General features: G+C 40.1%; 1 protein-coding gene and 1 long non-coding RNA gene across 3 annotated transcripts in view; one reads left to right on the top strand and one right to left on the bottom strand.

Annotated features, from left to right (window-relative positions):
• The first annotated feature begins 128 nt into the window (after positions 1 to 128).
• Positions 129 to 2,377, top strand: LOC134861092 (uncharacterized). Its single transcript, XR_010165367.1, has 3 exons — positions 129 to 222; positions 1,369 to 1,528; positions 1,849 to 2,377. It is a non-coding gene; the product is annotated as an uncharacterized LOC134861092 (long non-coding RNA).
• enpp2 (ectonucleotide pyrophosphatase/phosphodiesterase 2) overlaps positions 302 to 13,486 on the bottom strand; it is a 28,008-nt gene continuing 14,823 nt past the window's right edge. The window contains exons 11-25 of one of the 2 annotated variants that reach the window (XM_063878066.1): positions 13,039 to 13,111; positions 12,796 to 12,904; positions 11,962 to 12,087; positions 11,539 to 11,570; positions 10,960 to 11,087; positions 8,507 to 8,582; positions 8,267 to 8,354; positions 7,675 to 7,844; positions 4,808 to 4,943; positions 4,296 to 4,435; positions 2,954 to 3,089; positions 2,790 to 2,867; positions 2,451 to 2,583; positions 1,362 to 1,515; positions 302 to 1,155 (exon numbers count right to left, since the gene is read on the bottom strand). In XM_063878066.1, the coding sequence (XP_063734136.1) occupies positions 985 to 1,155; positions 1,362 to 1,515; positions 2,451 to 2,583; positions 2,790 to 2,867; positions 2,954 to 3,089; positions 4,296 to 4,435; positions 4,808 to 4,943; positions 7,675 to 7,844; positions 8,267 to 8,354; positions 8,507 to 8,582; positions 10,960 to 11,087; positions 11,539 to 11,570; positions 11,962 to 12,087; positions 12,796 to 12,904; positions 13,039 to 13,111 (1,750 nt within the window). In that variant the 3' untranslated portion in view covers positions 302 to 984. The remainder of the gene's footprint in view (positions 1,156 to 1,361; positions 1,516 to 2,450; positions 2,584 to 2,789; positions 2,868 to 2,953; positions 3,090 to 4,295; positions 4,436 to 4,807; positions 4,944 to 7,674; positions 7,845 to 8,266; positions 8,355 to 8,506; positions 8,583 to 10,959; positions 11,088 to 11,538; positions 11,571 to 11,961; positions 12,088 to 12,795; positions 12,905 to 13,038; positions 13,112 to 13,486) is intronic. The other variant, XM_063878076.1, reaches the window with a different exon arrangement.

The raw sequence follows: 13,486 nt of genomic DNA, 5'->3' as shown, positions 1-13,486 counted from the left end.
TTTGCATTTTGAGGAAATTTAAAAGTAACAGAAAGTAATCAGGTTACTTTAATGATGTTGTAACTAAGATTTGGTTACTATTTTTATTATTTTTTAATATGTAATGAATGAATACCATTCTCATGCAGCTCTCAGGTTGGAAGTTAACTTCTTGCACCACCACTAGTGTCCCCCTGGTGGCAGTGATGGATGAAGGACGTCAGACACCTGTGGAATAATACTGTATGTATATGGCCCGTTGACGTCACACTGTAACAATAACACTGCAGACTATTAGTAAAAAAAATGTTTATTGTGATGAAATGTGCATAAAGCATAAATAGGTCTCACAGGTGGTAAATGTTTTAGGACACACATTAATAAATCATGAGTATTGACATTATTGTTATTGTGCACGGAACAAAAAGTCAACACACACACACACACACACACACAAACCCACAATCAACAGTCAGACACAAACAGAATACATTTCGACCTCAACATATACACTGTACACACACAAACAACAACATTTTCATTTCATTCACAACCAAAATTAAACACTGTGTGAATCAGAGTGGAGCTGTCACATCCTGAAAACTGAGAGGAGGCTTTGGTGATGATGGCTTTGTAGTGCAATTCAAGGTCTTTTACTATAAAATAATCACTTTTGCAAATAGGGAATGATGTTTGCAAAAAACAATTCAAATGTTTATACAAAAAAACTCAAAACCTGGGTGTATCGTCAGTAAATGACTAAAGGGGAAGGCCCATGTGTGCTGCTATCATGTATCACATGCTAGAAGATGAACTTTTTGATATTTGGAGAACACTATGGAGGAAGTGAGAGGGTCACACGTGGATGCTGCTGTACAGTGAAAGCATCAGCTCCAGCTCCAGCTGTGTAGGTCAGTGTCATAGAGAGGATCACACCTCTTCCTGGTACCACAAACATCCACCACGGTTAGAAACATCACAGGACATTGAGCGGAGCAGTTGTTTTCAGATCTCGCTCTCATAGGTGTGCATGTAGGTCTTGAGCGACAGGATTTCGGCGTAGCTGCGGGTGGTTCTGCGGTACAGGTCCAAACCGGTCAGGATCTCCACATCTCTGACCCTCGCTGTGTGCATCTTCATCAGCTCCTCCACCCACCGGGACTCCTCCTCTGAGCTCTGGGGGAGGCAGGGAGGAACACACAGACATTAGCATGGGGTTAACCCTATATGTTAATGACCTCCCATCAGTTTGTGAGGATATCAACGTTGGGATAGAATCAGTCTTCTCATCCTACTATCAGAAGAAATCTTAGTCATAGACATGCTCTCTATGATGTGTGTGTATGATGTGTGTTTAACATGTGGTGTGTGATGCTCCTCACGTTGCAGGTCTCGTCGTTGCTGGCTCTGTGCGGCAGGATGAAGGCGGTGCTGCTGAGTGGCCCGCTGCAGGCGTCTGCAGGTTGAGTGAAGTCCAAGCAGCTGCTCAGCACCACGAAGTAGTGAGTGGGGACGGGGATCATCCCACTGACAAACCTGCAGGGAAGAGGTGAGATCAAACTTCATTTGTAACATGTGGACGAGTTGTTTCCCTCAGCTTGGGTTCACTTTGGTCATTTTTATTCTTTCTATAAAAATCCTTTTTATACACTTACAAATACCAGAGATGTAAACGTCATCAGGAAGGGTCCTCATATGTTAATTATTTTCTTACACTCTGTTGGTAGGTGTTCCTCTATGTTGTGCAATGCTCTTTATATTATATTATATATATTTATATTATTTACATTATAATGAATGGATCCATCTTCTTTTTACATACACACCAGTCAGCCATAACATAATGACCACCTGCCTAATATTGTGTAGGTCCCCCTTTTGCGGCCAAAACAGCCCTGACCCGTCGAGGCATGGACTCCACTAGACCTGCCCATTTGGTAGGTACTGACCACAGCAGACCAGGAACCCCCCATAAGAGCTGCAGTTTTGGAGGTGCTCTGACCCAGTCGTCTAGCATCACAATTTGGCCCTTGTCAAAGTCACTCACATCCTTACGCTTGTCCATATTTCCTGCTTCCAACACATCAACTTTGAGGACAAAGTGTTCACTTGCTACCTAACATATCCCCCCCACTGACAGGTGCCATTCTAACAAGATAATCACTGTTCTTCACTTTACCTGTCAGTGGTCATAATGTTTTAGCTGATCGGTGTATATACACATTATCTTTTGGACTGTCGATTTTTTTAATGTCTGATCATTTTTCACCTATTGCATGTATTAAATCAACAAAACAGAGGATTGTATAACACATCTTACATTGCATATGCATACATATGTGTGAATTTGGGGTTTCTTTGGGAGTTTTCCCCTGTGCGTTGCTAGGTGTAAGGACAGAGGGGGGACAAATATGTCATTTGTTTTGATATTGGGCTACATAAATAAAATGTGATTGATTGAATGTTCTCACTCTTTTATCTTCTCCGTAGAGTCCCTGATGCCATCATAGTCGTAGTCAAAAATGGGTCCAATGAGCACATTCACTCCGTTTCTCTCAGTGGCATATTTCTTCACCAGCGCTCTCTGGAAGTAACCCCATGTTCCTGTCAGTGTGGGACAGAGGGGGGACAAAGAGATAAACAGAGAGAGTAGGGACACTGTGAGGGCAGGAGGACGTAGCAATGTGTCAGTGAATCCATCTGAACGATTCAGCTTGAGTCTGTGCAGGAGAAACTGTCCAAAACAACAACAAGAGTACAATAAGGATACTAAAGACATGTAGGGGACTTCTAATCACTGAGTGACTTACTCTTGAATGCAGGGTACATGGGCACAGTGTTGGTGATGAGGACAGCTTCATATTTTTTCTCTATGCTTGAAGACAATTCTGTCAATGAAAAAGTGAAACATATTACTACATAACAAACACCAAATATTGAGCCTTTTCAGAGTTGGAGCGGGGGGGGGACTCACGAGGGGGGTACAGGAAGGCGTAGGTGATCTGTCTGTCGGCTCTGTAGTTGGTGCATGACTGACTGTAGGTGGGGGGGACTCTGCTGTCAGCGCGCACACAGTTAGACAGAGCTTCAGGCAGAGGGGACACATCTACCTGCAACACACACACACACACACACACACACACACACACACACACACACACACACAGTTGATCAAGACTCGCAGAGCAATTGATGATGTCAATATGTGAAGTTAGGAAGACATTGTTTCATATACTGTGTGAAACGTACAAATTTAACAAATTAGCCGCATGTTAGATGTTAAAAATAACATTTGAAGGCACTTGTTGTAGCTTGAAACTACATCCATGACTATCGGGTAATTTTCATGTCTTGAAATTTACCTGGTAAACTTTACATTTGAAATATTGCTGAATGCAATCATTTTAGGCATTTTACCATGTAAGGTTGGTTTCACATTCTGTAACAGTATGTGATGTCAATTACTACTTGAGACCAACACGTCAGTAGCAGTTGGTGTGCTAAATAAAAACAAATAATGAGTGTGGCTACTGTAGTATCTTAGAAAATTTGACAAATTTCGGTTATAAAGATTAACAGTGTAATGAATAGATCTGTAATCAGACAGTTTTGAGTCATCTTGTACCTCTGTTAAACATGTTGGAGCCATGAACAAGTGATTCATGTTCAGAAGGTTAAATGAGTTTTAGGGTTGTTTTCTGAACGGCATGCTGTCTCTGAGGGAAGTTCCTTTTATTGCTGAGCCAGCGCTCAAGATGATCAGTATTCAGTACCCACTGTACTTAAGTACAATGTTGAGGGACTTGTACTTTAATTGAGTATTTTAATTTTTTACTAAGTTTTACTTCTACTCCACTACAATTCAGATGTAAATCAAACAATGACTACTTTTACTTCGGTACTTTAAGTACATTTAGATAAGAGTACTTTCTACTTTCACTGGAGGAACATTTAGAATGCAGGACTTTTACTGTGACAGAGTATTCCTACACTCTGGTACTTCTACTTTACTCAAGTACAAGGTCTGAGTACTTCTACTTTTACTCAAGTACAAGATCTGAGTACTTCTACCTTTACTCCAGTACAAGATCTGAGTACTTCTACTTTTACTCAAGTACAAGACCTGAGTACTTCTACTTTTACTCAAGTACAAGACCTGAGTACTTCTACTTTACTCAAGTACAAGATCTGAGTACTTCTACTTTTACTCAAGTACAAGATCTGAGTACTTCTACTTTTACTCAAGTACAAGGTCTGAGTACTTCTACTTTTACTCAAGTACAAGGTCTGAGTACTTCTGTCCCCTCCGTCAGTACCTGTCTGCTGACGCTGTATGACGTCCACAGAGGCATGGACAGGGCCTCGCTGTAGCCGCTGATGTAGTCGCTGTGGTGCAGGATGAAGTATTTGGTTCTGAAGAGGACAGCAGGGCGACCGTATGGCAGGTTCCTGCTGTCTGGGGAGGGGGGGAGCAGAGACACAGCAGGAGACACAGGGTGTAACACAACACTGAAGAATACAGGTGATAAATAATGTCCATGACAGGGACACATCACTGAATGCATTGGATAATGATCGTGAATCATTTGCAGTATTTTAGCATTTCAATAAGTTAACGTAAAATGACCATTAGATTTAGTAAAGTCATTACATTTACGTTAAACAGTTTCCCATGAATGTGTGTTGCTAGATTTCATATGGCTGCGAGTTTCAATCTTCAATAACTGTGATGATTAGAGTTATTTAACTTAGCATACTTAGTTAAATAACTTGGTATAAAGGACAGTTCCTGTAATATAGTGTTCTCAGTAACATCATGAGGACTGACCATCGATAGCTTGCCTCAGTCGCTGGTTTAGCTCCTCCACTTTGTTCTGTAAGAGACAGAGCCACAGATGCTCCAGGTTATAGCCTCGTACAAGGGTCACTTTCAAACCTCTCTGGCCCCTACTTTTTACACGCAACTGCAAAAAGATCGGAGATTGAAACAATCTCTTGCCAGAGATCTACATGGGAATCACAAACACAGCAGAAAAACAGCGCCACTCTGCAGGAGACAGACAAATCACTTCCAATCCAAGACAATCAGCAAGGAGACATAAAACACACTGATCAAAGTGAGGGGGTTTCATATGAAAGGTAAACTTTGATGAAAAGAAAGCTGTCTTTCTGTGAGTGACTTGAACTGAAGGTGATTTGAGCTCTGCAGCAGGAAGCAAAGGTGCAACAAGGTTATTCAAGTTTATAAAAAAAGATTAATAGCCTAATAACACACACACACACACACACACACACACACACACACACACACACACACACACACACACACACACACACACACACACACACACAGTTATCTTGCTTGTCTGCAGTCCTCTCAGGGTTCTTTGTCCTCATGCATTAATACTTCTAATAAATCAGCATGGGTGGCAGGCCCATGCTGATGATTCTTTTTACAGGTCTGCTGTGTAAAAAGACAACTTAAACTTAAAAAGCAAAAAAGGAAAGTTAGTTTAAACACTGAAAACAGAGAGCATCAGTAATAAAGGTTTGGTTGGCATGATTCAGATTCCTTGTAAATATTTGTATTGTAATTGTGATAGTATTCCTTTCCTCACAATGCATTTATTGTACACAATCTGAGTTCAAAGTGAGAATAAGAGCTTCTTCCCTCCTGAAGTACCACAGACACACACTCATCTTGTCTACATAAGGAATTTTTGAATCAGTTAATATCCTCAATCGACCCATGGTTTAGCTTCAGAGTTAGATTAAGCATGAACTCATGAATCATCTATCCTCTACTGCTTCCTCTTGGCCCCCTCACCAGTCACCAATGTGTGTCTGGGCTAGCTGTCATTTGTCGCACCACTGCCCCACAGTGTAAAGCCACTATACTTCTGAGAAAAGTATGTTATACGTTTAAGATACTAGATGGTTTTTAGGCACCAAAATATTCAACATATCACAGTCAGATAAAATAAGGACCCTCATGTTTCCATCCGGACTGCAATATCAATAGAAATCTTTCTAATCCAGGAACTTCACATATGGTACAATTGTATTGTGAATTATGTTTTGGGAAAATTGGAATCAATAAAGTATATCTCATCTCAAACAATGTGACTGATAATTCTGTAGGACAGCAGCTGTTGAGCAGTGTGGTGAACCAGTCAGCAGAACATGAGTGTTTGACCTCTGGCCAGCACCAGTCAGGTCAGTCACACTATGTAGAACTTTGTTAGGGTCTAAGAGCTATACCATTGTTCTGTGACTGTGATCACTGAGGAGGGAGCCTCCTGTAGCTGCTGATCTACAGGAAACACTGAGAACATGCTGACTGGCAGTTTCACCAACATTTATGTCAACAGTATTTTATCATTATTACACACTGTAGGCTTATTACTGAAAGCTAGGTGACATTTGTTGTAAAGAAATATACTGTTATCATTTTGAGCTTCCAACCAAACCTTATGACAACTACCTCGTTACATGGATCCAAATGATGCATCATCATTATGATCACATTCAAGTAATACAGTATCATTTTTGGAAATTAGTTTGTAGGCCAATGTACCAGAAATGGATGCAAACATACAGAAATACCAAAATGATCTGTGTATCAGCTCCAGAGTTCCATGCAGACAGTGTATACACAGCTGAGCCTTCCTCACATGGTCCTGAGAGGACTGGCTTTTAATCAGAGAAACTGTCCTTCATCATATACACTGTAGGGGGATACTGCAAGTGGTGGAAAGTACCTTTAAGTAGACATTTGAGGTACTTTACCTGAGTATTTTCATTTTATACCACACTATACTTCTACTTAATTACATTTTGGAAGCAAATGTTGTACTTTTTACTCCACTGCATTTATTTTACAGATGTATTTACTCTAGTTACTTTATAAATTCAGATTCTGACATTTTTTTTTTTTTAAATATGACTATTTGGTGTAGATTAAATAATCCAACCTTTGTTTAAGTCACTAAAACCATGGGTGGGTTCACAGGAAATGAATTGGCGAAATTTTCCTAAATTTGCTGCTTTGCTTTAACATAGTTTTTTTTAGGTTTTTCCACAATGAGAGCTTTTACTCCCTAATATATTCCCTTTTACTTAAGTGGTATTAGTACTTTAACTCAAGTAAAATACTTTTTCCCTCACTGCTGCTTATGTCCTGCACTTTTTAATATTTAACCTACACCCGCATCTCCTGTGGAAACACGGACAGCCGTCCCTGGCAGTTATAAGACCAGAAATATAAGAACTAGTGCTGAGGGTTAAACAACTTCGGTCCTCAACACTCTGTCTTCAAAAACTACCTTTACCCGTTAACGTCAGGCTTGAGTATTTGCTTGAGTGATTCTTTTACTATCAGACTTCATTTTAACAATGTCAACTCAATCGTAAAACTGAGCAGTTAGACATCATTTAATATTAGATCCAAGTTGTGATAAACTGGAATTATCTTCGCAGTGCATTGCGATTACAAGTTTGCGAAATCCTATCTTACTAATTTACTAACTGAATTATTGACACTATGCAAATGATAAGCATGTTTTCCCCCAAACTCATGTACAGCAACATGTAAGCATGGAGTACTACGGCAAGTCAACAGGATCATTTTGGCTTCATGTTCTCATCAGTGCTCTAAAGGCTGGTATTACTGTAATGCTGAGTCATCGTGCTGACCTTGTCATCGCAGTTGCAGCCCAGGTCGTCGGTTCCTGTCGGAGCCAGAGCCGAGGCCACTGGTCTGGAAACCTCCTCCGGCATGGTGGCTCTGTGGGGGGGGCTCCTCAGCAGGTGGTTCATACTGCCATGGGTTCCATTATTGGGAGCTGGTTTCAGACCCAGAAGATCTGAGGGTGAGTGAGTCAGTTTCACATCAGGATCAGAATTCCTTTATCAGTCCCGCAGCGGGGGAAATGTACAGTGTTACAGTAAAAGTAAAATAGCAGGTAAACAAAGGCATGCAATAATAAGGAGTAAGCTATCTTATTAATTATAAAGAAGAAAAGCACACAATAGTAATAAAATACAATACAATACCATCAATGGCTAAACATGAGTAGCACCAAAACAACTAAGTGACCTAAGTAACAGATTAAGGTGTATTAAGTATTGCAATAAAAAGTGTCCATTGCATATTGCAGGTTCATTGCACAAAATTGCAGCAGTGTGTATTATCTGTACCAGCTTCCAGAACCAGAACAACAGACTGGTCCAAGATATCTAGAATCACTCAGAACGAAGCACAAAGGGAATCCAAAATATGTCTTACCACACATGACGTTATAAAGCTCTATGTTTTCAAAGGCTGGGACTTTAGTCTTGAATTTAAATGTAGGTCCATACCCCAAGAAAATAGTCTGGAAATGAAAAGTGATCTGTTACAACAATGTTAATGTTTCAGAATTAAGGCCTCATTATTTTTGCCTGTTCATTCAGTGGAATAGTGCGGGCAGTGGAGGTATAATCAGTGTTGCTGGACACTCTGCCCCCCTGTAAATCATGAGAGTACCTGCATGCTGTTGATCTTATTGTCGTATCCATGGTCACCAGCGAAGCCGCAGTGCCTCTTCCCCTCAGGGGCCTTCCTGTATTGAAGATTAATCAAATTTTGTTGGTGCACATTGTTGTAGGATTTAACAAATATGGAATATTAAGTACAATATGTTATCAAAGTAGTGACCTAGGATTTAAAATGCATCAGATATGTAACTTACAAAAAATCCACACTACCAGCATCGAGACACTTTTCTAGTTTTGCAACCATTGAAAGCGCTTTCTAGAAAACAATTGATCCCCAATGGATCAACACTCCATTGGGGATCAATATTCTGCACTTCAACGTGTTGACCACGAGAGCCGTGACTGAACCACCAACTTCCTGGCTGGTGAATTACTATCCTAACTCGTGTACCACAGCCATATCGGATTTCTATGGAAATCTTTAATATAAATGCTATTGAGTCTTACATTGATAATATTGGAAAATGTAATATTCTGAATATTGTATCAGATGACATAGAAGGTTTAACAGCAAAAATCCTACTACAGGTTACAAGCTCAAATATGAAATACCACATCAACCAATTTAGTTTTCTACGTCTTTAAACCAACCCGCAATTCTGAAAATGCCCACACACCAATCAATGCCGAACTGTGTTCAAATAAGGGGAATGGATCAGGAATGTAACAACTTCCTCAGAACTGTAAAGAGATGTTTCAAGTCAGATTTGAGAATCTATGAAAGCCTGTTCAGGATTAGCTACTGCTCCCTTCAGAAACACTGCTTGTTTAATCTTGTACAGTGTTTCAGCGCAGTACGTTTCAAATGTGTCTGAGCACAGTAGAAATCTGTGGTTAGAGAAACAGTGCAAAAAAACATGGGAATATTTTTCTACGACATGCTGGTGACGTCACATTGCATAAAAGTCAAATGAATCGTCAAGGGTTTCACCTCAAAGATTTTCAATTACCAGACGTTTTAGAAAGACCTGATCCAGGTCCACTCAGCTTCTAAAGGGTTAAACCTTGTTGGCAAACCCAGTTTAACTTCAGTATGTTTTAATATCCGCCCTCAGCCCAGGAAAAATACTCCTTAACACCCCCAGCCTCACTCCTCTAAATGAAAAATGGCCTCTCCTTGCTAAGTGTCTTTTAAAACACGACTTATTACTTAATGTGTGAGTGTGTGTGGTGGGGGGGCCATGTCTAGGGGTATGAAGCCACATGTGAAAAATGTAAATGACTAGCTGACAGGAAAATAAGACAAACTTGGTGTTTCATTTCGTGTGAACAGATAGTGGGTTAGGGATTTACGTGTGTGTGTGTGTGTGTGTGTGTGTGTGTGTGTGTGTGTGTGTGTGTGTGTGTGTGTGTGTGTGTGTGTGTGTGTGTCAAAATGTAGATATTGGTTATTGCATCGTTCACCAACCAAAACAGCATGACAGCTTCGTACAACGACGCTGTAACTCACATACGTACACACACACACACACACACATACACACACACACACACACACACACATACACACACACACACACACACACACACACACACACACACACACACACACACACACACACACACACACACACACACACACACAGTGTTGTAAGCCACAGTTTGTTTTCACTTTTCAGTGCAGATGACCTCATGGTTTACTTTGTCACTGAATCACTGTGCTAACACTTTTCACCTCTGCACATCAAACGCCTGCCAGAGGCCCCCTCCCCCAGCAGCTGCACTGCGACCGTAACAGAACATGTCAAAAAATATTAGCACTTCATATGGTGTGTTATTAGCAGCCCCTGTTATCATAAAATGTGTCTCTTAAGTAAAGCAAGGTGTGCAGTAATAAACTCAGTGATGGGTGGGCTGCCACATCACTTCCTGCTAGTAGACACAGCCACACATTAGAGTCATGAATACAGGAGAACCCTGATCCTCTAAAAAAAAAATATATTTATGAGACTTCCAGGTTTTGCTCAGCAGGATAATCTCCACACATTGAAACTTGTAAAAGTGTATAAGCAGTTGGCAGAAGTAAAATGCTAATGCTAGGCCTAAAACAAACTACCGCTACATCACACTTTCATGGCTGCATACCACCGCTAAGCTAAAGGCAGCTAATGTTGAGTGACGTTTAGTCCTGTCATTTAGTAACTTGTTAGAAACCCCTGTTTTGACACATAGCAGCTAAAACATTCACCAGTGGGGTTTTTACTGATGTATTTTATGTTGTAGAACAAACGTGAACATCTTTTAAACTTAACACAGGTACTATTTCAGGCAAAAAAAAAAAAAAAAAAAAATTGACTTTGAGACAGATGAAAGGGAAATTTAAAAATGCAGACTTATTTCCAGCTTTTCGGACTCATTCCTGCTCCACTCTGTTGGTATATTGAATAAGTGGGTCATTTTGTCGGACGTTATTTGTTCTTCCTGCTGCAGTGGTTAGTGTACCTGGCAACGTGCCACTTCCTCTCCACCAGCAGGTGGATGTCCTCTATGCGTCGGTTGTTGGCGTAGTGCAGTCTCTTGGGCAGGTGCTGCTTCAAGTACGCCTTAAAGTGCTGATCTGCTCTCTTACACTGGAACCAAGCATCACACAGATCACCAAACGCAATAATGGAAAAAAATAAACAAACAAAGACTAAGACACCACTGTTGTGCAATAACACTTACTGTATGTGCTATATGTTTAAAATAACAATTATTTGACCATTTTAATACTGTAACAGGGATCTGCAAGTAACTCTGTGCAGTATATAATTTTACCTCTGTAGCTTCTACCGCAAGACATCTACATGTTACACTTAATTTAAGAATGTTTTTTTTTTTTTCTCTGTCTTACTTTTGCTGTAACAATGTAAATGTCCTCTCTGTGGGACAAATAAAAGAAGTCTGGTTCTGATTCTGACCAGCCGATATCACCTGATATATCTTTAGTATCATTTTTCAACACTTTTCTTCATCAGTACTCATCACACAGTTGACTCTACACTCTCATTGTTGTATTTTTCATGCAATCCTTATACTTACTGTTAGATTTGCAACAACAGCCTTGGCATCATCTGAAAATAAAACAATGAACAGAAAAAAAATGAAATGAAAATAAATACTCAATAAATACAAAAAGACACCTTACTAAATGTCTATTTTGCAAGAAGAAACTAATGATGCAACCAATGTTTCAACTGGTAGCTGCGGTGGGTTCTGTGCATGCTGCCAATAATCCCATCACAGCATCATGTCCCGCCTACACATCAGGTTATTTATGATGATGGAGATCTAACAGACAAGAAGCTCTGAAACAACGAGCTCAGCACAATCAATCATGAGTTGATGTAGTACATGTTGACTGAATAAGACAGAATAAACAAAAAACTGAAGAAACAATAGAAAGAGAAAGAAGAGAAAAAAGGAATATCTCAAATATTATGAGCTGTCACTTCTCTCTCTTACATTTAGGGTTGTTGGGGAATCTCGAGCGTATTCTGCCAAGAGACCCCGGGATAAGGATGATGTCATCAGCATTGCTCAGGTAGTTACTGAGGAACTCGGTGCGATCACAGTGGGCCTCTTCCATACCTGGGAACACACACACACACACACACACACACACACACACACACACACACACACACACACACACACACACACACACACACACACACACACACACTTTTTAGCAAACCACTGTGGAGCGTGCATGTCATCTTCCTTGAATAACAACATAACCTAGGTGTTTGATACTTTGGTATTAAAATACTCCAGTACAAGAAGTCCTGAAGTCAAAATGTTGCGGTAGAGGTATAGAAATAAATGTACTTAAGGTATCAAAAATACTCAGTATGCACAATGCCTCTTTTCAGACTGTTAGGATATTTTTGAATTTTATATTATTATGGTTTTGTTTTTTTTGCTTAGATACATGTGAGTGCAATTCATTCTTGTAGTTTGTCAATGTTTGCAATTTTAGCTACTAAATACTGGTTTTGTTAGTAGTACTGTATGGCATCATATCATATATAGAAATCATGTGTTTGTATATGTCAAAATTAGCTAGTAGCTTTGATTGTGAAATAAATGTGTTAGAGTAAAAAGTACGATATTTGATTATTAAATATAGAAGTGTAGAATAGGGATTATTAGCATGTGCATTTGTGTGTGTGTGTGTGTGTGTGTGTGTGTGTGTGTGTGTGTGTGTGTGTGTGTGTGTGTGTGTGTGTGTGTGTGTGTGTGTGTGTGTGTGTGTGTGTGTGTGTGTGTGTGTGCGAGTGCGTGTGTGTGTCTCACCATGGTCCCCCACCAGGATGATGTTGACACAGCGGTGCAGTTTCATCTGTTTCAGTCCGTCCATCAGTTGGCCAACGATCCTGTCAATCAGCCTCAGGGGGCTGTTCAGCTGAAACACAGGAAGTAAGTGTGTGATGAGATGCTACACGATACACACACAGAGAAACTATATGTGTGTGCTTTCAATGCTAAAACCCACATCCCAGTCCACACACATACACACACACACAGGTGCAAACTCACCTCTGCGCTCATGGGCCCCACTTTGTGTCCGTATGTGTCCGGCTGCTCAGAGTGCATGGCGTACACGTAGGGCCTGGAACAACATGCACACATGGAGAAGAGTTTGTGCTACACTTATCGATATGAAATGCTCTTCTGAAACAGCTGCTTTACAGTTTCAGCTGCAGTGCACTGAAAACACTGAAATGTTGACTTTAATTCAATGTGTTATGTCAATAGATTTCACATAACTGTTTTAGGTTAGGTGAAAGCAATAATTTGAACCTAATATTTGTTGTTATTTAGACTTAATAAAACATTAAGTGTTTTCAGTGTGGTGGAAACTAAGTTTACTCTTACAGAGAATTATTTTTAGCTATTTGCTTGGAGGTATTAACCATACCTGATCATTTTAATTTTATACCACTTAATACATAAACTTGGCAGGTATGGTTACTACTTATCTATT

Source organism: Eleginops maclovinus, chromosome 3 (assembly GCF_036324505.1).
Source record: "Eleginops maclovinus isolate JMC-PN-2008 ecotype Puerto Natales chromosome 3, JC_Emac_rtc_rv5, whole genome shotgun sequence".
Taxonomy (NCBI): Eukaryota; Metazoa; Chordata; class Actinopteri; order Perciformes; family Eleginopidae; genus Eleginops; species Eleginops maclovinus.
The sequence above is the reverse complement of the archived record's forward strand: the minus strand, read 5'-3'. Positions and strand labels throughout refer to the sequence as shown.